This window comes from Girardinichthys multiradiatus, chromosome 12 (genome assembly GCF_021462225.1).
Source record: "Girardinichthys multiradiatus isolate DD_20200921_A chromosome 12, DD_fGirMul_XY1, whole genome shotgun sequence".
NCBI classification, from domain to species: Eukaryota; Metazoa; Chordata; class Actinopteri; order Cyprinodontiformes; family Goodeidae; genus Girardinichthys; species Girardinichthys multiradiatus.
In genome coordinates, this window is record NC_061805.1 from 15,972,971 (window position 1) to 15,992,963 (window position 19,993).

Sequence of the window (19,993 nt, forward strand, 5' to 3'; positions counted from 1 at the left end):
GATGGCAACTAATCTGTTTGTTATTGTATATATGCTAAGCACTTTAAGTCTTTTATCAAGCTTGAAAGATGTTTAAACCACTTGACTATGGCTGTGGCTGTATGTTTAGGGGTTGATGTTCTGCTGGAAGGTGAACCCTCCTTCCTTGTTTCAAGCCTGTTGCAGCCTCTAACAGATTTTCATCCAAGTTTGTCCAGTATTTAGCTTCATTCAACTCCCTGTCAGCTCTGACCAGCTTCTCTGTCCCTGCTGATGGTAAAACATCTACACAGCATGGTACTGCCACCACCATGTTTCACTGTGGGGATGATGTGTTAGGGGCAATGTGCATTGTTAGTTTTCCTCCACACATAATGTTTTGCATGCAGGGCACAACGTTCAGTGCAAGCCTACATGGCTTGCAGTAAACCAGAAATGGGGCATCTGATGGCCTTTGCTCAGTGACTTTCTTCTGGTCATTCTTCCATAAATGCTAAATTTGTGGAAGAGCTATGGGTCTCTGCAGCTCTTCCAGAGTTACCACGGGCCTCTTTGCAGTCTCACTGATGAACACTATCCTTGCCCACCCTGTCAGTAAACAGGTAAACAGTCATGCCTTGGTAGGTTTGCAGTCGTGTCATACTCGTTCTATTTTTGGATGATGAAAGAACAGAGCTTTGTAAAATTTTCACAATCTGCGCTAATGTTTTATAATATAACCCTTCTTTAACTTCTCCACAACCTTATTTCCAACCTGTCTGCTGTGTTCCTTGGTCTTATGATGTACTTTGTTTCTTAATGTTCTCTCACAAGTGTCTGAGGCCTTTACAGAACAACTGTGTTTAAACTGAAATTAAGTTAACCAGAATATATTTACTAATTAGGAGACCTCTGATGGGAGTTGGTTGCACTGGATTTTATTTAGGGGGGAATGAATACTTTTAATCGTTTTCAGCTGATTATTATTCAACCGAATAAAATCTTACAGTACAGACCAAAAGTTTGGACACACCTTCTCATTCAAAGAGTTGTCTTTATTTTCATGTCTATGAATATTGTAACTTCACACTGAAGCCATCAAAACTATGAATTAACACATGTGGAATTATATACTGAACAAAAAAGTGTGAAACAACTGAAAATATGTCTTATATTCTAGGTTCTTCAAAGTAGCCACGATTTGCTTTGATTACTGGTTTTCACGTCACAGGTGTGCCTTGTCAGGTTTAATAAGTGGGATTTCAAGCCTTATAAATGGGGTTGGGACCATCAGTTGTGTTGTGCAGGAGGTGGATACAGTACACAGCTGATAGTCCTACTGAATAGACTGTTAGAATTTGTATTATGGCAAGAAAAAAGCAGCTAAGTGAAGAAAAACGAGTGGCCATCATTACTTTAAGAAATGAAGTTCAGTCAGTCCGAACAATTGGGAAAACTTTGAAATGAAGGTCCCCAAGTGCAGTTGTAAAAACTATCAGGTGCTACAAAGAAACTGGCTCACATGAGGACCGGCCCAGGAAAGGAAGACCAAGAGTCACCTCTGCTGCGGACAATAAGTTCATCTGAGTCACCAGCTTCAGAAATCGCAGGTTAACAGCAGCTCAGATTAGAGAACAGGTCGATGCCACACAGAGTTCTAGCAGCAGACACATCTCTAGAACAACTGTTAAGAGGAGGCTGTGTGAATCAGGCCTTCATGGTAAAATAGCTGTTAGGAAACCACTGCTGAGGACAGGCAACACGCAGAAGAGACTTGTTTGGGCTAAAGAACACAAGGAATGGACATTAGACCAGTAGAAATCTGTGCTTTGGTCTGATGAGTCCAAGTTTGAGATCTTTGGTTCCAACTACCGTGTCTTTGTGCGGCGCAGAAGAGGTGAACGGATGGACTCTACATGCCTGGTTCCCACCGTGAAGCATGGAGGAGGAGGTGTGATGGTGTGGAGGTGCTTTGCTGGTGACACTGTTGGGGATTTATTCAAAATTGACGGCATACCGAACCAGCATGGCTACCACAGCGGCATTGCAGCGGCATGCTATTCCATCCAGTTTGCATTTAGTTGGACCATCATTTATTTTTCAACAGGACAATGACCCCAAAAACACCTCCAGGCTGTGTAAGGGCTATTTGACCAAGAAGGAGAGTGATGGGTTGCTGCGCCAGATGACCTGGCCTCCACAGTCACCGGACCTGAACCCAATCGAGATGGGTTGGGTTGAGCTGGGCTGCAGAGTGAAGGCAAAAGGGCCAACAAGTGCTAAGCATCTCTGGGAACTCCTTCAAGACTGTTGGAAAACCATTTCAGGTGACTACCTCTTGAAGCTCATCAATGCCAAGAGTTTGCGGAGCAGTAATCAAAGCAAACGGTGGCTACTTTGAAGAACCTAGAATATAAGACAATTCCACATGTGTTAATTCATAGTTTTGATGCCTTCAGTGTGAAGCTACAATATTCATAGTCATGAAAATAAAAAAAACTCTTTGAATGAGAAGGTGTGTCCAAACTTTTGGTCTGTACTGTATGTGCTGGAGAAACATCTGACTCAGGAGCTGATGCTTCATCAGCACATTGTACAAAGGGTGTGTGCTGTGTTGTCCATTACACTCCACAACTTGTGGAACAAATTTATTTCTTTATCACCTCCACAAGGTCCATAGCCATTCTCATGCAGCACAAAGCCAGACTTTTCCTTTCATCAGTTTGTTCACTTTCTTTGACTCACCATCTCTAATGCTGCTTCCTCAACAGATGGCTATGAAGAAAACTTCACTCTTTAGTGCAGACTTATAGACGTTATGCAACATTTTGGTGCATATACAGAGGAACATGCAAAGCCTCCTCTTCAAAGAGTGCATTTTGCTTTCTCATTTCTTGTAGTCAGAAATGTTTGTGTTGGTGCTTTCCTGCAGCCAGAGGGGCTGTATTTTTTATCATAAATTAAAAATATAATCTGTTTTTGCTACTCATAAAAAATAAAAGTAAAAAGTTATTTCTGAATAGGTAATCAAAACAGATTAAGTATATTCTAAAGCCAAATGTATTGTGCTAAATTGGTTCTGTTGTATTCTTTGTGATTCTTTTTAACCTCTATTCTTCCATCATCCCCACTTTGTGTAATTTCTATTCAGTTTTCTGTCTTTTTTATTGTCTCATATATTTGATGTTCTTTTTACACTGATATTTGTAATACATACAAATAAACAGCCAGGTTATTATTTTCATCCCAGATGCTGAGTTCATGCTGTTTGGATTGACGTTTTGTATTTTAATCAAACATTGGGTGTAAAATGGTGGCCAAGTTTGTTGGGTTATGAGAGAGACAGGAAAGAGGCTTTGTCTTTCTTCATTTGCCTCCATTTTGAACACTGAACCACTTCCACAGAATAAAATAAGAAACGCTAAGATGGTAAAATGATGCTGTATAATAATGTTCATTTCTTTAGGTTGTGGTTATGACTTTGGCCAACACCAAAAAAGCAGTTTGTTCACCTAAGCTAACATTAGCATTTTACCTGCTAAGCAGTTTGTTCAGAGTCATGCTTCTACAATGGCTCTGAAACAGATGCTCTAGGGAGGGTAGGGACAGACCAATGACCCTTTCAGCTCCTCTCACGATCCTTAACATGGCCCTCTCATCTGTCTTATGTTCTAATTTTCTCAATACAAGTCATTTTTTTTAATGTAATATTTGTTGTTAGAGTTAAACAAATAAATAAATATAATTTAAACCCAAATATTATTTGTTTACAAATCCACCTAGCCAACATTTACAAATGGGGCTGATATAAGTAGCAAATGGGCTGACAAATGAGCCCCAGATCGTCTGTGGGTTGCACGTTGACCCAGTGGAAATTGTCTATATAGATTTATTGCAGGAGAACTTTGGGTATAAAGTGGACTCAAATATTGTACATTTTAAATTGATATGTTTAATACCAAGCTAAAACCCAGCTAAAACCCATAGAGGATGCCCCAACTGGTTTTGCTGATGGACTGTACTTCAAGCCAAGTGTGTTCCATTTAAAATAAATGTACTGTTATCTTTTAGTTAGTAAATACTCAGCCTAAGCTATATCAACATAGGTCCAGCATAGACATTGGCTGACCGTTATTCTTTGCAATCATTCATTATTTTCTAAAATCAATCAATCAATCAATCAATCAGTCAATCAATCAATCAATCAATCAATCAATCAATCAATCAATCCACTGTGTTAATAATGATGACGGGGAGAAAACACAAGGCAGAAATAAGAATTTTAAAAGGCATAGATTCTAAAATCCTGAAAAGAGTCTTAAAAATAAGATAATAATTTACAAAAAGAGGAATACAAATTTTGATAAAAACAAATATGTTCATAAGAATGGTGCCTCCGGAGTTCCACCCTCTGGTCACCCGTCTTTAACGGAATAAAAGTTAATCACACAAAATAAAACAAAAAATGAATATGTTAATGAAAGTAAATACTTTTAAAATCAATGTAAAGCAATACTAAAAGTGTAATAAAACCAATAATCAACCAAATGATTATGAAAAAATATATAAATTAATTAAATGAGGAAATATAAAATCTTTGTTATAAAAACCAGCTTAAAGCCAAACAAAATAAATAAATCAGGGTTGCTTCTAAAAACACCAATAATCTCCTACTTCAACCAACTCTTTGATAGAAATATACGTTTTTACAAATTTTTGGGTTAAAAACTTTACCCAGTATACTGGACTAAACCCTGAACCTATCCCAAGGCTGGATCCGTTCATAATTGACCGAGGACTGGGTTGGATAAATAACCCAGATTTGGTTGTTTGTTAGTCATCAGTTGTTGGACTTTAGTATCCCTTTTTGTAAAGTAAAAAAAGAAAAAGAAAAAAAACCATCATGTCATACCAAGACGTTTTTGATTTATTTTAAGGCTTTATTTTTTCAGCATAAGTCTGTTATATTCTAAATACATTCTGTTCTTTACTCCCTTGTTTTACACTCTTCTGCTGTGTTCTATTTTATTCTGTTCTACTCATTAAAAAGTAATTTTTGTCTGGTATTAATATTTACAGAGATCGAGCACATTTAGTGAAATGCAGCATGCCTGCTCCTCCGTACATTTTCAATGAGGCCAATAGTATTTGGGTATAACAGAAGCACCGCCTCCCTCCTATTGGACAATGTGTACGTGAGGGCGTGGCAAAGGAAAGATGAGAGTTGAAAATCCATGCCCTTACTGGGAAGACATGGAGCGCTATGGACAGTCTGCGCGAGCCTAGTAGGTATCTCAACTAACGAGATAAATATTTCTCCTGTTAGAGAAGCGCTTTGAGAAACTGAGAGGAACAGAAAAAAAGGGTTGCCCAGTTGAGGATGGAGTGTGCATTTGACGCACAGAACCTGATTTCCATTTCTTTGAGGAAAATCCAAAGCTCCAGGACGCAGAGAGGCGGCATCAAGCTCCACAAGAACTTGCTGGTAACGTACGTCCTCAGAAACGCCAGACAGTGTTACATGAGCAAAAACGCGTTGCAGACGCAGAGGACACCTCCATATGAGGATGCGGCGACGGTCCGCGGGAGGCAAGAGTACCTCGAACTGACCGGCAGCTTCACGGAGTTCGCTGATGACTTCTACTGCAACTTTGCAGGCGTGCAGTCGGACACTTGGCACTGCGGAGCGCACCAGTCTATGGCACAGCATATGGAGCTGGGGCACCAAGACGCCTCTGCGTGCGCAATGGTTTCTCCAAGTGACTCTGACCTCATGGTTTCAGAAGCCTGCTGGAGCTGCGCGGACAAATCTTCCTGGGAGCTACCCATCTCGAACACACAAGCCAACCAAAAAACTGTCTTGGACTTGGACACGCATGTGGTGACAACTGTGACGAACGGATACTTCCACTCTGACTGTTGCGCGCAGCCAAAACAGCCGCAGGCGGCCGCGCCGTGCTACACCAGAAAGCGAAAGATGGACACAAGTTACTATATTGTTGACCCGGAGTTTTATTTGCCGGACTTTGTGCCACTATCGTGTAAGAGGATGAGGAGTGAAGATGATGATGATGATTTAGAATCAGACTCGGAACAGTTGGACAGCACAAACATCTCCAACCTGATCTCGGTTCTGGGATCAGGTGGGCTATCTGAGTTTGTGAGTTGGCAGCAGATGGACCTTGAGCAGATATTCGGCTCTCAGACAATTTGTTCAAAACACACACTGTTGGCAGGCAGTGGTTGGACCAGAGCAATCGAAGCATTTTGATTTGTGTGATTGTTTTTTTTTTCATTGTATTATTTTACTTTGTTGTTTTCAAATAAACCATGACACGAATGCAATCCTCACTCTCTCTGCGCTGTTATTGAAGAAAACCGCTGAAATGTGACTTCATAATGCAACCACATTCATTTCCAATGACATTTGCACATTGACTTTCTTCATGCCAACTTCTAAGCTTACTGCACTTATAGATGAAGCGCATTTTCTTGTGATCCACTTAGAACAGAGTATACTGGAGTCTGTCTTTAGATTGTATGTACTGAGGAAACTGGTCGGTACTGTTTCTGTGAAAAAATGTTGGAAGAGCACCATCATGTGGCCAGTGATGATTTGTACAGAATCATGCACCAGTTTAACGCAAGATAATATTCTGTAAATATATCAAAACCTTTTTTGATAAATAAATAAAGTTAACATTATTTAACAAAAGCTCGCTTCATTTAAATTCCTATTTCTGCAACTTCTTCACTTTTTAAATGTGGGTCATAATACAAAAAAAGGTGGAAACCAGTGTTTCTTCCTTTGGCAGACCTATAAATCATGAAATTATATTTAATAAGGATGATTATAATTATACAACTCACATAAATATGATATTACAATTGAAATGTTTCTGATCTAACAATGTACCCAGGTTGCTTTTATTTAAAACATAAATGTAACAATAATGCACACTACTGCTAAATTAATATAGCATAGTAGTTATTACAGTTGAAGTGATGTTTTGTAGATTTGTTATTCTGACTTTGATGCACAAACAGCAAAAATATTGAAGGAATTTCCAAATTCAATCGGTTTTTTTATATGATAATAAAAAACTGATAGTTTTCAAATGCTTAATGTGCAGAATGTTTTCCCTTTTTGCTGTTAAAATAGCAATATCACAAGTTTATATTAGCTGGTTGATCATTCTAGCTATCTGCTAAGGTAGCCAGCCTGCAGTCAGCTGCTCAACATGGGGCTCATAGCTTGGTAGAGCAAATTTCTAAAACCCTGTTACCTTGTTAAGAGTAATGGATGAACCAACTGTCTCTCAACCACTGAATTCATCTTTCCTGTAAAGCGAGGTAAACGTGGATAAAAGTGTGGTAAAAAGCAAAACATCATGCATCATCAATCTAACGAAATCCAAAACCAAAGGAGAAACAAAGTCACTGAAATCATAAAGCCATTTCTAAGGCTTTTGGGCTGCAGCAAACCAGAGTCAGAGGCATTATCCACATCTGAAAAAAACCTGAAACAATGGTGAGCCTTCCCAGACCACTGAATTTATTCAAAGAGCACACTGAAGACGCATCCAGGAGGCCAACAAAGAACCCAGAAAAACATCTAAAGAACTACAGGCCTCACTTAACTCATTTATGGTCAGTATTCATGATTCAACAATGCGAAACAAGAGACTGGGCAAAAATGGGTTCCAAAGTAAAAAGCATAGTTGACCTTAAATATCACAAAGACACATGTTTCATTTGCCATTCAAGTCTTGATGATCTCCAAGACTTTTGGGAAAATATTCCTTGGACAAATTAGACAAAATGTGGTCCTGTTATGTCTGGCATAATCTCACAAAGCATTTCAGAAAATACTGACAGTCAAACATTGTGGTGGTAGTGTAACTGGTCTAGAGCTACTTTACTGGACAACTTCCTGTAGTTGATGGAACAATGAATTCTTTTTCCCCTCATTTAAAAACTACATTTAATTCAGTTAATTCAACTCAGGTTATCGCTCTCAGATATTCAGATTTGTTTGATCTATAACATTTAAGATTGCCCGTTAAAAAATGAAAGTAAAATATAGAAGAAAACTGTAAATAGGTGGGGGAGACACAGTTTGTCTGCCCCACACAAACTGTGTCTGTTTGTTGGGGCAGTAGAATGAGAGACTTGCCCAGGGTGCCATACATGTAAGAACCAGTCCTGCTTTGATCAAAGAACTTGCCTTGGAGCAGTTTTCTTGGTTTGTTGGAAGTGCAAACAAATGAGCACAGTGGGTGAAAAGCCCCATTCTTTGTTTAAGCCTAATGTAGCCGAAACAATCACCCTAATGTTGGCAGATAACATATCCAGCCTTCTAGTTGCTAACCACTATGTACACTGTTTTGTTTAACACAAATGTTGTGCTATGTTTATAATTGCTTGCCCCTTAACTGCTGTTAGCAATGTAAGCTAATAACAATGTATTTATCAGGATTTTGTTGTATTTGTCAGGATTTCGGTTTTGTACTGCCATATTGGATTTCAAGGTTGGGTTTAGTGAGAAACATCTGGCTATCCCTTGAAACTTGGAAATCCAAAATTCTCACTTTAATGGAAGACGTAATCCTAATTGTTTAAACAGAAGTCAGCTAAACTGGACCTTTGTTTCTTAAGAAACCATCTCCTATGGCATGGTCTGCTGGAGCAGCAGCTTATCAACAACTGAGAAGAAATGGTGAGATAAGCTGATCAGGAAGGATGCCTCAGTCCTGGGTTGTCCAATTGATCCGATGCATAATACTGTTAAAGAAGTGGAAAGCTCCTTCTGTGACAGACCGATGCATACGAAACGCACAATAGAGCAGCATTGCAGATCTTTCCTCTTTTTTTTTTTTTTTAGCAAATTCAGCACTGCCCCAAACAAATCAGATACTCTATAAATTCCTGCCGTTCTTTGCACAGATCCCCATATTCTTGTACATACCAAAATGTGAAACATCACAATTTGTGTAGCAATATTTTATCTTAGTACATGCTATCTCTATCACATTCATTTACTATTTATTCAAAACTGCATCAGTTTCACCAAGTGTTTTGTAACATCTGTATACTTTAATTGTTACTGTAAAAGTCTCTGTGTGCCTATCACTTTGCTGCTGATACACTGGAATTTACTGAGGTGGTTGATGCATTCTTGTAATTTTGGTGGGCTGATCTCCTTTCAGAAGGTTCATCACTGTTCCACAAGTTTCCATTCATGGATACTGACTCACTGTGGTTTACTGCAGTCCCACAGCCTTAGGAATGGTTTTGTAACCGTTCCCAAACCGATAAATGTCAACTACAGTAAGTTGTTTTTAATCTGTTCTTCAAGGTATAGCATATGTTTCAGAACTTTTAGCCCACTTCATGCTGTCACACAGGTTCTATTTAAGTCATTTCTGGATTCTACAAGTCTTGCAGTAATCAGCCCTTAAAGTGGGTTGAGAAAATGTATGCATGTCTTTCCTTAATCATACTTAAATGATTTATTCAACAATGGAGGCAGTTACTTTTCACATAAGAAATTTGCCAAAGTAACAAACGCAGATCAAATTGTAACATTTTGGGAATTTAAGCTTTTATGTTATTAACTTGTTATGTGGCCCAATGAACAGAGTAGTAATATTGCAAAGAGTTGTGTGTTCGATTCCGGGTTCCTCCTCTGTCACATGTCAGCGTGTCCCCGGGCAAGGCACTGGCCCCACTTTGCCTACAGCCGTGTGTATCAGTGTATGGATGTGTTTGCGGGTGCAACGAGGTGAATGTGGCTCTACTGGGAAGCAGTTGTGTTTTGAAGTAAAAGATAATGGATACAAGTGAAATATTACACGATTCCTCTTCATTTCTTGGCGTGTAAAATGATCAACTGCGTAGTTTTCCCACATGTACCAAACTCCTCCTCAAAAACAAGAGTTTTGTCATGTCTTTGCTCGGTGAGACCGACGGGGGGCGAGCAGCTGAGAATAGACAGACGGCGTCTGTCCTTGAGATATGACAGCCGAGGGGTTACCCATCTGTATTCCCGGGACAGTCGAAGGCTTCAGCGCGTCCTTCTACCACCATGCTGGGGGTTATTGTCAGAGCTGCGGTGAGTGTCTGTAATTAGTTGGGTAAAGCATACGCAGATTTGTTGTTGTTTACTGACCAGCCAGTGGATGAGGAGAGGAGAGGGGTGGGGCGCTACAGGACAACAACACTAGAACAGTGATAGGTCAAAAGAAAGATTCATTAAACCTTCGTACATGTCGACAAAAATGTGAGACAATTGTGATTTTAATTATCTGAGTGTCATTTTAACAGCTTCTAAGTGTTGCGTAATGTTAGCTTAATATTTCTGATAGCATTACTTGACGTTAGCTGAAGCGTATGCTGCTAATATGTCAACTTAGACAACCTCAACGCCGCTGGTTTTGCTAATGGATAACCCAGCCCGCCTTTAATTAATGCAACGCTTCATATAATTTGTCTTAACAGGAGGTGATTAAACTAATAACATTGCCGCAGTAGCTGTCACAAAAAATATTTTGAAAATGTTAACCGGAAGTTCTATCTTCTATCTTATTCCCGCGACCTTCACAGAGGTGATACATCTGTCTATTAACGTGAAATCGTAAATAACCCCCACTATATCCGTTCAGTCACCTTAACGCTAGTAGACAGACCATTAAAAAAATCAACGAAACTCACTTCGGGTATATATAGTTAATCATTTGTGGAGCATCATGTCATGGTTTGTTTTACTTTTTGCTCAGCTTTTTTGTTCTAAATTGTTATTCAGTCAAGTTAAAAATGAACCCTCCGCAAAACAAGCATCTGCATGCATGTGCACCTGCTGACATCATATAAAGCAACTGATCAGATCTTCTTTGAACAGTCATTCATATTTTTCTTCCTGTTGTTTTCGTCATTGGATCAGCTACATTAGTTTTTCAGATTGCACACATTACCCCTGCACCTGCAAATCACGTGACTATTTCAAGAGATACACTCAAAAATGTAGATTTTCTCATTTCATGTCTGGGGAATTTAGATGGAAACCAAAATATCTAAACAGATTTGTACCAGATTAATTCTGAAGATGATCATTGTCCTCATCGCCATTCGCTCCTGCATGCACAGCTACTCAAACAGAATCCGTGTTGAAATCAGTCAATAGTTGCATGGCTGCTGTGTTTACAAATGACTGCTGATCAGCTCAACCCTTGTGCTTCTTGTGATGTCACTGATTTAATAACACAAGACATTTTTTTTTAAGTGTGATTTATAAAACCTTTTTTAATTAAACAGTACAGTGGAAATCCATACTTCATTAGCAGCAGGGTACATTTGTTCAAAACAAAAATAAGATTTATTTTGTAACAGTTTCATGACTAATTAAATTACAACGTGAAGAACATAGCCCTTATGAACATGGCACCCACATGTTAACATGTGGGGCACAGATGGATTTCGTGCTTTCATCTGTGTTTGTTTGAGCAACCATCCCACAGTTCAGCAGTGTCAACCTTCTATTTTTAGGCTGGCAAAGCATAGCCCTGGGGCTCCAAATAAATAGTGGAACTGCTCCATTTAGGTGTCTTGGTGTCACCTTTCACAGATTCAGTCATTTAACACTGAACCATATGTCTTTATAAATAATGAAACATTTTCAAGTTTCAGTTTCTGTTACTTAACTGGATTACCACATTTATTTTGTACAAATGGAGGGAGAAATCTATAATAATTTCTCACTGAATATATGAAGCGTCTTCCCAAAACCTTCCTCTTTTACAGCTGCGTCCAGGCATTGCGAATCCATGCCGTTTACTTGGAGCGGTGTCACAGATCCCTGAGAGGTCTTTCGCTCATCAGGAGGGTTTGCCTAAGCTACCTGTTCCACCTTTGAAACAAACATGTGATCGCTACCTGGCCACCCTGGAGGCTATCGTCAGCGATGAGGAACTGGAACACACCCGGATGCTATTACAGGAGTTCCTAAAGAGTGGAGTAGGAGAAAGGCTCCAAAAGGAGCTCGAGAGACGAGCGCGAAAGACTGATAACTGGGTAGATATTTGGCTTTGTTTACATTTTGTTTATATGATTGAGCAGAAAGGCAGTAGATGTATGTGATTGCTGTTAAAAATAAATATTTATGGTCCCCTTGCTACCCACTTACAAGGTCTTGCAAAAGTATTCATACACTGCAAGGAAACTTGAAAAAAATTCCTCTATTTTGTTGGGAAGTGATGTGATATATCAACAAAAGTGATGTATATTTTTTTAGGTGGAAGGAAAAGGATACATGGTTTTCAATTTTTCTTTTTATAGAATCAGAAACTGTGGCTTGCATTTGCACTCACCCCCTGATTCTATACTCTGGAATACCACCTTTTGATGCAATTACAGCCACAAGTCTTCCGGAATATCATCAGCTTTGGACATCTAATGACCTAATGAAGCTTCTGCCCATTCTTTTTTGAAAATAGCTCAAGCTAAGTCAGATTGGATGGAGAGCCTCTGTGAACATTAATTGTCTAGCCTTGCCACAGATTCCCAATTGATCTTTGGCCTGGACTTTGACTAGGCCATTGTCACACTTGAATATGTTTCGATGTAAACCAGGGGTGTCCACAGTGCTGCGTTGGGGCTATTTGTGGCCTCTGAACTGATTTTATGCAGCCCACGATTGTGCTGACCACGATTTATGAATGATACAAATTTGGTCTTTCAGCACATATAGTTGATGCCGATGGAGACTTCACATTTTTAATTAGCACAATATTATTACTCACAGATTCAAATCATCTTACAATGGAAATAGTTTGGTAAAACACAAAGAACTTATCTTTTACTAAAATTTGGCTAAATAAAGTGAGCGATTTTATAGAATGAGTGTCCCAAATCCCTTTTTAGAAATAGACACATTTTTTTCCCCAAAGTCCAAAGGAATTTGCAAACTGGATGTTGTTTATTAAAAAGGCAAATGTGCTGAAACCCTTTTAAAAATTTGGATCTACAATGATTTATGCCTCCATTTCCAACTAAAAATCTGAGTACTTTATTGGTTTAATTAAAATATTGCATACTTTCATTATTCATTCAAGGTGAAGTCACACAAGGTAAAACAAAAAGTCTCAATGCAATTTCTGGTGATTTTAGTTTTTAGAAAAAATATGCTTTCTTGGCCCATGAGTATTTTTGACTTAACGATTTTGGTACATGTGACAAAACATTTGGACACCACTGATCTAAGCCATACAGCTCATGCTGTGTGTTTAGGATCATTGATGAATGTCCGCCCCAGTCTCAAGACTTCTGCAGCTTCCAACAGGTTTTCCTTTCAGAATTTTAGCTCCATCCATAAGTTCTCTGTCCCTGCTGAGAATTGTCCCCACAGCATGATGATGCCATCAACATGTTTCACAGTGGAGATGGTGAGTTGACTAATGTGCAGTTTTCAATCATATACAGTATTTTTTATGTAGGCCAAAAAGTCGTATTTGACTATCATTTGACTAGAGCATCTTCCTTCAGGTATTTACTGTTTTCCCTTTCATAGCTTTTGGTAAACTGGAAACAGGACTTCTTTTCACTGCTCTAATCACTAATTAGATGATTTTTAAATGGCATGTGTTCCAATAGATTTTATTTAGAGGTCTGAGAGTAAAATGGGGCTGAGTACGAATGCATGCCAGACAAAGAAAATATTCAAAATTATCTCTCTTTTCTTTTCAATTTATACAGGTCCTTCTCAAAATATTAGCATATTGTGATAAAGTTAATTATTTTCCATAATGTCATGATGAAAATGTAACATTCATATATTTTAGATTCATTGCACACTAACTGAAATATTTCAGGTCTTTTATTGTCTTAATACGGATGATTTTGGCATACAGCTCATGAAAACCCAAAATTCCTATCTCACAAAATTAGCATATTTCATCCGACCAATAAGAGAAAAGTGTTTTTAATACAAAAAACGTCAACCTTCAAATAATCATGTACAGTTATGCACTCAATACTTGGTCGGGAATCCTTTGGCAGAAATTACTGCTTCAATGCGGCGTGGCATGGAGGCAATCAGCCTGTGGCACTGCTGAGGTCTTATGGAGGCCCAGGATGCTTCGATAGCGGCCTTTAGCTCATCCAGAGTGTTGGGTCTTGAGTCTCTCAACGTTCTCTTCACAATATCCCACAGATTCTCTATGGGGTTCAGGTCAGGAGAGTTGGCAGGCCAATTGAGCACAGTGATACCATGGTCAGTAAACCATTTACCAGTGATTTTGGCACTGTGAGCAGGTGCCAGGTCGTGCTGAAAAATGAAATCTTCATCTCCATAAAGCTTTTCAGCAGATGGAAGCATGAAGTGCTCCAAAATCTCCTGATAGCTAGCTGCATTGACCCTGCCCTTGATAAAACACAGTGGACCAACACCAGCAGCTGACACGGCACCCCAGACCATCACTGACTGTGGGTACTTGACACTGGACTTCTGGCATTTTGGCATTTCCTTCTCCCCAGTCTTCCTCCAGACTCTGGCACCTTGATTTCCGAATGACATGCAGAATTTGCTTTCATCCGAAAAAAGTACTTTGGACCACTGAGCAACAGTCCAGTGCTGCTTCTCTGTAGCCCAGGTCAGGCGCTTCTGCCGCTGTTTCTGGTTCAAAAGTGGCTTGACCTGGGGAATGCGGCACCTGTAGCCCATTTCCTGCACACACCTGTGCACGGTGGCTCTGGATGTTTCTACTCCAGACTCAGTCCACTGCTTCCGCAGGTCCCCCAAGGTCTGGAATCGGCCCTTCTCCACAATCTTCCTCAGGGTCCGGTCACCTCTTCTCGTTGTGCAGCGTTTTCTGCCACACTTTTTCCTTCCCACAGACTTCCCACTGAGGTGCCTTGATACAGCACTCTGGGAACAGCCTATTCGTTCAGAAATTTCTTTCTGTGTCTTACCCTCTTGCTTGAGGGTGTCAATAGTGGCCTTCTGGACAGCAGTCAGGTCGGCAGTCTTACCCATGATTGGGGTTTTGAGTGATAAACCAGGCTGGGAGTTTTAAAGGCCTCAGGAATCTTTTGCAGGTGTTTAGAGTTAACTCGTTGATTCAGATGATTAGGTTCATAGCTCGTTTAGAGACCCTTTTAATGATATGCTAATTTTGTGAGATAGGAATTTTGGGTTTTCATGAGCTGTATGCCACAATCATCCGTATTAAGACAATAAAAGACCTGAAATATATCAGTTAGTGTGCAATGAATCTAAAATATATGAATGTAAAATTTTCATCATGACATTATGGAAAATAGTGAACTTTATCACAATATGCTAATATTTTGAGAAGGACGTGTATTTATGTGTTAGTTTGTGTTGGTCCATTACTCAAAAGCAGACTAACCACATTAAAGTTTGTATGCTTTACTTACAAACCTTACTTTTGCAAGGCACTGTACTTTAGAACTGAGTTATGTGCAGTAGTCTAGTGTTTTTTTTTTTAGGATAGCAATTTGGATCTTTTGCTCTATTACACACATTATATTCATGTGGAGCAGACTATTCAGATATGTTACATTATGCTGTCTGACTTCGGATGTGCATGTAGCTGTCAGAGTGGTGGACGCAGTCAGCATATCTGGACTGTCGCATGCCCGTGGCCATCTACACGAGCACTGGAGTCGTCCTGCCTCGAATGCACTTTGAAGACCGGCAAGGACAAATGAGGTAAGGAACCAGGAAAACTGTCCATGTTAAAACTGGGTGGCAAAATATAAAAAGCCATTTATGAACAATCACATCTCAGCATTTTAAACTTCAGTACATCTTCTATGGGATTTTCGTGAGTTACATTAACTCGGTTAACCGTCTGATTGGGAGTAGAGATCTAAACCTGTGTAGCTACAGTGTACTTACAGTATAAACAACCCGGAGTTTAAAGCTGACCTTTGTAGAGTCTTTCCCCTTCGTGTGGGATATTTAAAGCCCGGTAACTGCTCGGCTGTTTTTAACTGCTATGACACATGGGATCCGCAGAGAATGTAGAGGCCATAGTTAGATTACCATCTCTTAAATGATACTAATGATCAATAAAATGTATAAAATGAATGTAAGAGATATGCCAAGTGTTGGGATACACTGATGTTTTTAATAGCTTGGAATGACCTTTATCAATTTTTGTGTCTATTAAGCAGTTATTAATGTTTATTTTGTATCCACTCTTGAGAAGAGTACCTTTGAATTTCCTCCCTGTAGGTTTGCCGCCAAACTCATTGCAGGGGTTTTGGACTTTAAAAGAATGGTTGATACGTGAGTTTGCCTGAAATTACTGTGTGCAAGATACAAAGATTGTTGTTGGTGTAACTGAGTTTATCTAATTTTCTGATGTGTTAGTGAAACTCTGCCTGTTCAGTATTTGAATGGAAAGCCTCTGTGCATGGACCAGTATTACCAGATTCTGTCCACATGTCGCATTCCTGGACCAAAGAGAGATACGGTGGTGCATTACTCTGCAGGGAAGACACCTCCTAGTCATATCACTGTGGTCCACAACTTTCAGGTACATTACAGTGCTGCCAAACATTTGCACAATCTTTAACTGGACAACTTTGTAACAATTTTTGAAGTTGCATACAAAAGATTTGAGCCGTGTTTAAATTAAGCGAACTTTTCTTCTCTAGTTTTTTGTTTTAGATGTTTATAACAGTGATGGCACCCCGCTGACAGTAGATCAGATCACCATGCAGTTGGAGAAGATCTGGAATTCTTCTTTGCAAACTAATAAAGAGCCAATTGGCATCCTGACATCACAGCACCGCAACACCTGGGGAAAAGCTTACAACAACCTGATCAAGGGTGAGCGGAGAACATGAAAAAACATCAGGAATATTATAGCTTATTCTCTTGTTAGAAAGCTTGTTTAGAAAAACTCTTTAATGAACCCTCAGACAGGACTAACAAGGAGTCGGTCCGTGCCATCCAGAAAAGCATATTTACAGTTTGTTTGGACGCTCCGATGCTCCGAGTGTCAGATGAAATGTATCAGAGCCGTGTGGCAGCTCAGGTGCTCCACGGAGGAGGGACACGGTGGAACAGTGGCAACCGCTGGTTTGATAAAACACTGCAGGTGAGTTTGAGAAAGAATTACTTAATGTCTAAAACAATAAAAAGGAAAGCATTAGTTGAGAATTTCCACGTACTTGCAAATCATCCTCAGTTCATTGTTGGTGAGGATGGTACGTGTGGACTGGTCTATGAACATGCACCTGCTGAGGGTCCACCCATTGTGTTTCTCATCGATTACGTAGTTAAATACATGTAAGTTTCTTTCAGTGTTTAGTCAACTGCTTTCCCCTGTTTCTGAACGAGCGTTGTTCATACCTCATGTTCTCATATTTGTCAACAGGCAGAGAACTGAAATGGTTCGCTCTCCAATGGTTCCCCTGGCCATGCCTCAGAAGCTACGCTTTAACATCACACCGGAGATCAAAAGAGACATTGAAAAAGCCAAACAAAATATGAACATGTGCGTACCTTGTTGAATGTGCCTGTGTTTTGCTTTTGATCACATTTGATGTGAATTTTCTCGTGTTGTGTTTTCCTAGAATGGTGCAGGACTTGGATGTGAAGGTGCTCACATTTTCTCATTTTGGAAGAAATTTGCCAAAGCAGCATGAGCTGAGTCCAGATGCTTTTGTGCAAATGGCTCTACAGCTAGCCTACTTTAGGTAAGAAACCCCTCTTTAGTGGACAAAAAATGCTCTGGAAAATAACTGTAACATATATATTTTGCGTGTCGCTCTTATATTCTAGGATGTATAGTATTTGCTGTCCTACTTATGAGAGTGCAACACTGAGAATGTTTAAATATGGACGCACAGAGGCAATCCGCTCAACTACTGTGGACTCACTTAAGTTTGTTCAGGCAATGCAAGACCCATCTAAGCAGGTTAGGATAGACCAGTCAGGTTTTATTAATACTGTGCCAGGCAAAAGCATTTTGTCTCTTCACAACCATAAACTTCGATGATTTTTATTGGAATGTTTTGTGGTAGACCAACACAAAGTAGTGTACAGTTGTGAGGAGGAAGCAAAAAATACACATGGCTTTTAAAATTAAACAATAAAAATCTGAATAGTGTGGCATGAACATGGTTTCTGCATACTGATTCAAATACCAGATTGGCTGAAGAGCATCTTTAAACATACATTTTTCAAATCTTGCCACAAATTCTAAATTGGATTTAGGTCTGCGCTTTAACTAGGCCATTCTAGCACAATGATATGGTTTAATATATCCTTTTCTATTGTAACTCTGGCAGCCTCTAAGAGGCTTTCTTCTAGGATGGCCCTGCATTTTGGGTCCACCCATCTTCCCATGAACTCTGACTTGTTGCCCTGTACCTGCTGAAGAAAAGTATTCCCACAGCATAAAACTGCCATCTTTCAAAGTAGGAATGGTGTGTTAAGGCAAATGTGCAGTGTTTTATTTTTTACCAAACATATTGTTTTGGCTGTAGGCAAAAAAAGTTACAAATTGGTCTCATCTTACCATCACACCTTCTTTCACTTGTTTGCTGTGTACCCTACAGGAATTGTGACAAACTGCAAATTCAACTTCCCATTGCTGTCTTTCTACAGTGGCCTTTTTCTTCCAAAACTTCCATAAAACCCAGATTTGTGGAGTCCGCAGCCAATTCTTATAAGCTCAACAGATTCTCCCACCTGAGCTACAGATTACCACAGATCCTCCAGTTACCACGGGCCTCTTGGCTTCCTCTCTCATTGATATTTTCCTTACCCGGTCAGTTTAGGTGGACAGCCATATCTTGTTAGGTTTGCAGTTGTGCTGGCAAATAAAATTGCACACAAGTGGACTCTATTTACTTCTCATGTGATTTCTGATTTTAGCTTGTCACTGGAATTTATTTTGGAATATTAGAGTAAGACTTCGTGCTGCGCTATCACATTAAGCCCCAATAAAATACATTGAGGTTTGTGGTTGTAATGTGTCAAAATGTGAAAAAGTTTAAGGGAAATGAAAACTTTTGCAAAAGAACAGTAAATATTCTGTTTCAAAGGTGAAACGTTTAACTGAGCTGTGAATGTTCCCAACAGAACACAGAGCGGTTGGCACTGCTGCAGAAGGCAGTTCAAACTCACAAGGAAAACACACACAATGTGAGGAGTGGTGTTTTTCTAAAAAAAAAACTAAGTTATTTATATTTAACTATTTTTTTTAGCTTTGTTTTGATTTCACCACTAAACATTACACTTTTATTTTCAGGCAATCCATGGACAGGCTATTGACAGACATCTGCTCGGGCTGAAAATACAGAGCATTGAAGATCTGACCTCTATGCCTGAGATATTCATGGACACTTCTTATGCAGTAGCTCATCATTTTAATCTCTATACCAGCCAGGTATGAAAGAAACCCAGCAGCCTATCATTACTGAGAAAATGATTGCTTACAATCCTATTTATTAATTTGCATGTTTGCTTTCTGGCATCTCTATTTCCAGGTTGGCTCCAAGACAGACTGCGTGATGTGTTTCGGTCCAATGGTGCCAGATGGCTACGGGGTGTGTTACAATCCCATGGATGAGCATATCAACATCGCCATCACGGCCTTCAACAGCTGTGAGGAAACAAATGCTGCCAACTTTGCCGAGGCTGTAAAGAAAGCGTTGTTGGACATGAGAGCTCTCCTCACAGAAACAGCCGCGACCAGACAGTGATCTCACACATGAGCCCGGCCCGGCGCGCAGGTTTTGTATGAAGCTGAAACTAAATCGACTTTTTGCCAGTATTGTTGGCAGAGCGCCAGGCTGGCAGAGGACAACTAGCAGGAAACCTGTTACCAAAGGATTGATTGTGGAAAACGCAATGTGTGACTGTAAATGCACTGCCTTTAAAAGGAGAAATGATCTATGATAGATGTGTATTTTAAAATATTGTGAAAGCAATTGTAATTGTTCGAATATTTTTTCTCTGCTTATATTTTTAATGTTTCTAGTGGATCTGAACAGATCC

General features: G+C 39.6%; 2 protein-coding genes across 4 annotated transcripts; both read left to right on the top strand.

The window, feature by feature from the left end:
- Window positions 1-5,048: 5,048 nt before the first annotated feature.
- Window positions 5,049-6,673, top strand: LOC124878054 (immediate early response gene 5-like protein). The gene has a single exon (XM_047381804.1). It carries the CDS (start codon window positions 5,339-5,341, stop codon window positions 6,227-6,229), a length of 891 nt encoding a protein of 296 aa, XP_047237760.1. The 5' UTR covers window positions 5,049-5,338; the 3' UTR covers window positions 6,230-6,673.
- A 2,491-nt stretch (window positions 6,674-9,164) lies between these two features.
- Window positions 9,165-19,926, top strand: LOC124877660 (carnitine O-acetyltransferase-like). 3 transcript variants are annotated; one of them, XM_047381049.1, is made up of 14 exons: window positions 9,165-9,288; window positions 11,758-12,027; window positions 15,567-15,685; window positions 16,214-16,267; window positions 16,352-16,517; window positions 16,639-16,813; window positions 16,906-17,084; window positions 17,175-17,275; window positions 17,364-17,483; window positions 17,563-17,685; window positions 17,771-17,906; window positions 19,076-19,138; window positions 19,245-19,382; window positions 19,483-19,926. In XM_047381049.1, the coding sequence occupies exons 1-14, from the start codon at window positions 9,277-9,279 to the stop codon at window positions 19,696-19,698; spliced, it is 1,872 nt and encodes a 623-aa protein (XP_047237005.1). In that variant the 5' UTR covers window positions 9,165-9,276; the 3' UTR covers window positions 19,699-19,926. The 3 variants fall into 3 exon arrangements, 2 of the variants coding, with proteins under 2 accessions (XP_047237005.1, XP_047237004.1); XM_047381048.1 differs by lacking the exon at window positions 9,165-9,288 and adding an exon at window positions 9,784-10,072; XR_007040581.1 differs by lacking the exons at window positions 9,165-9,288; window positions 17,771-17,906 and adding an exon at window positions 9,768-10,072 and having other exon boundaries at window positions 19,483-19,683.
- Window positions 19,927-19,993: the final 67 nt, after the last annotated feature.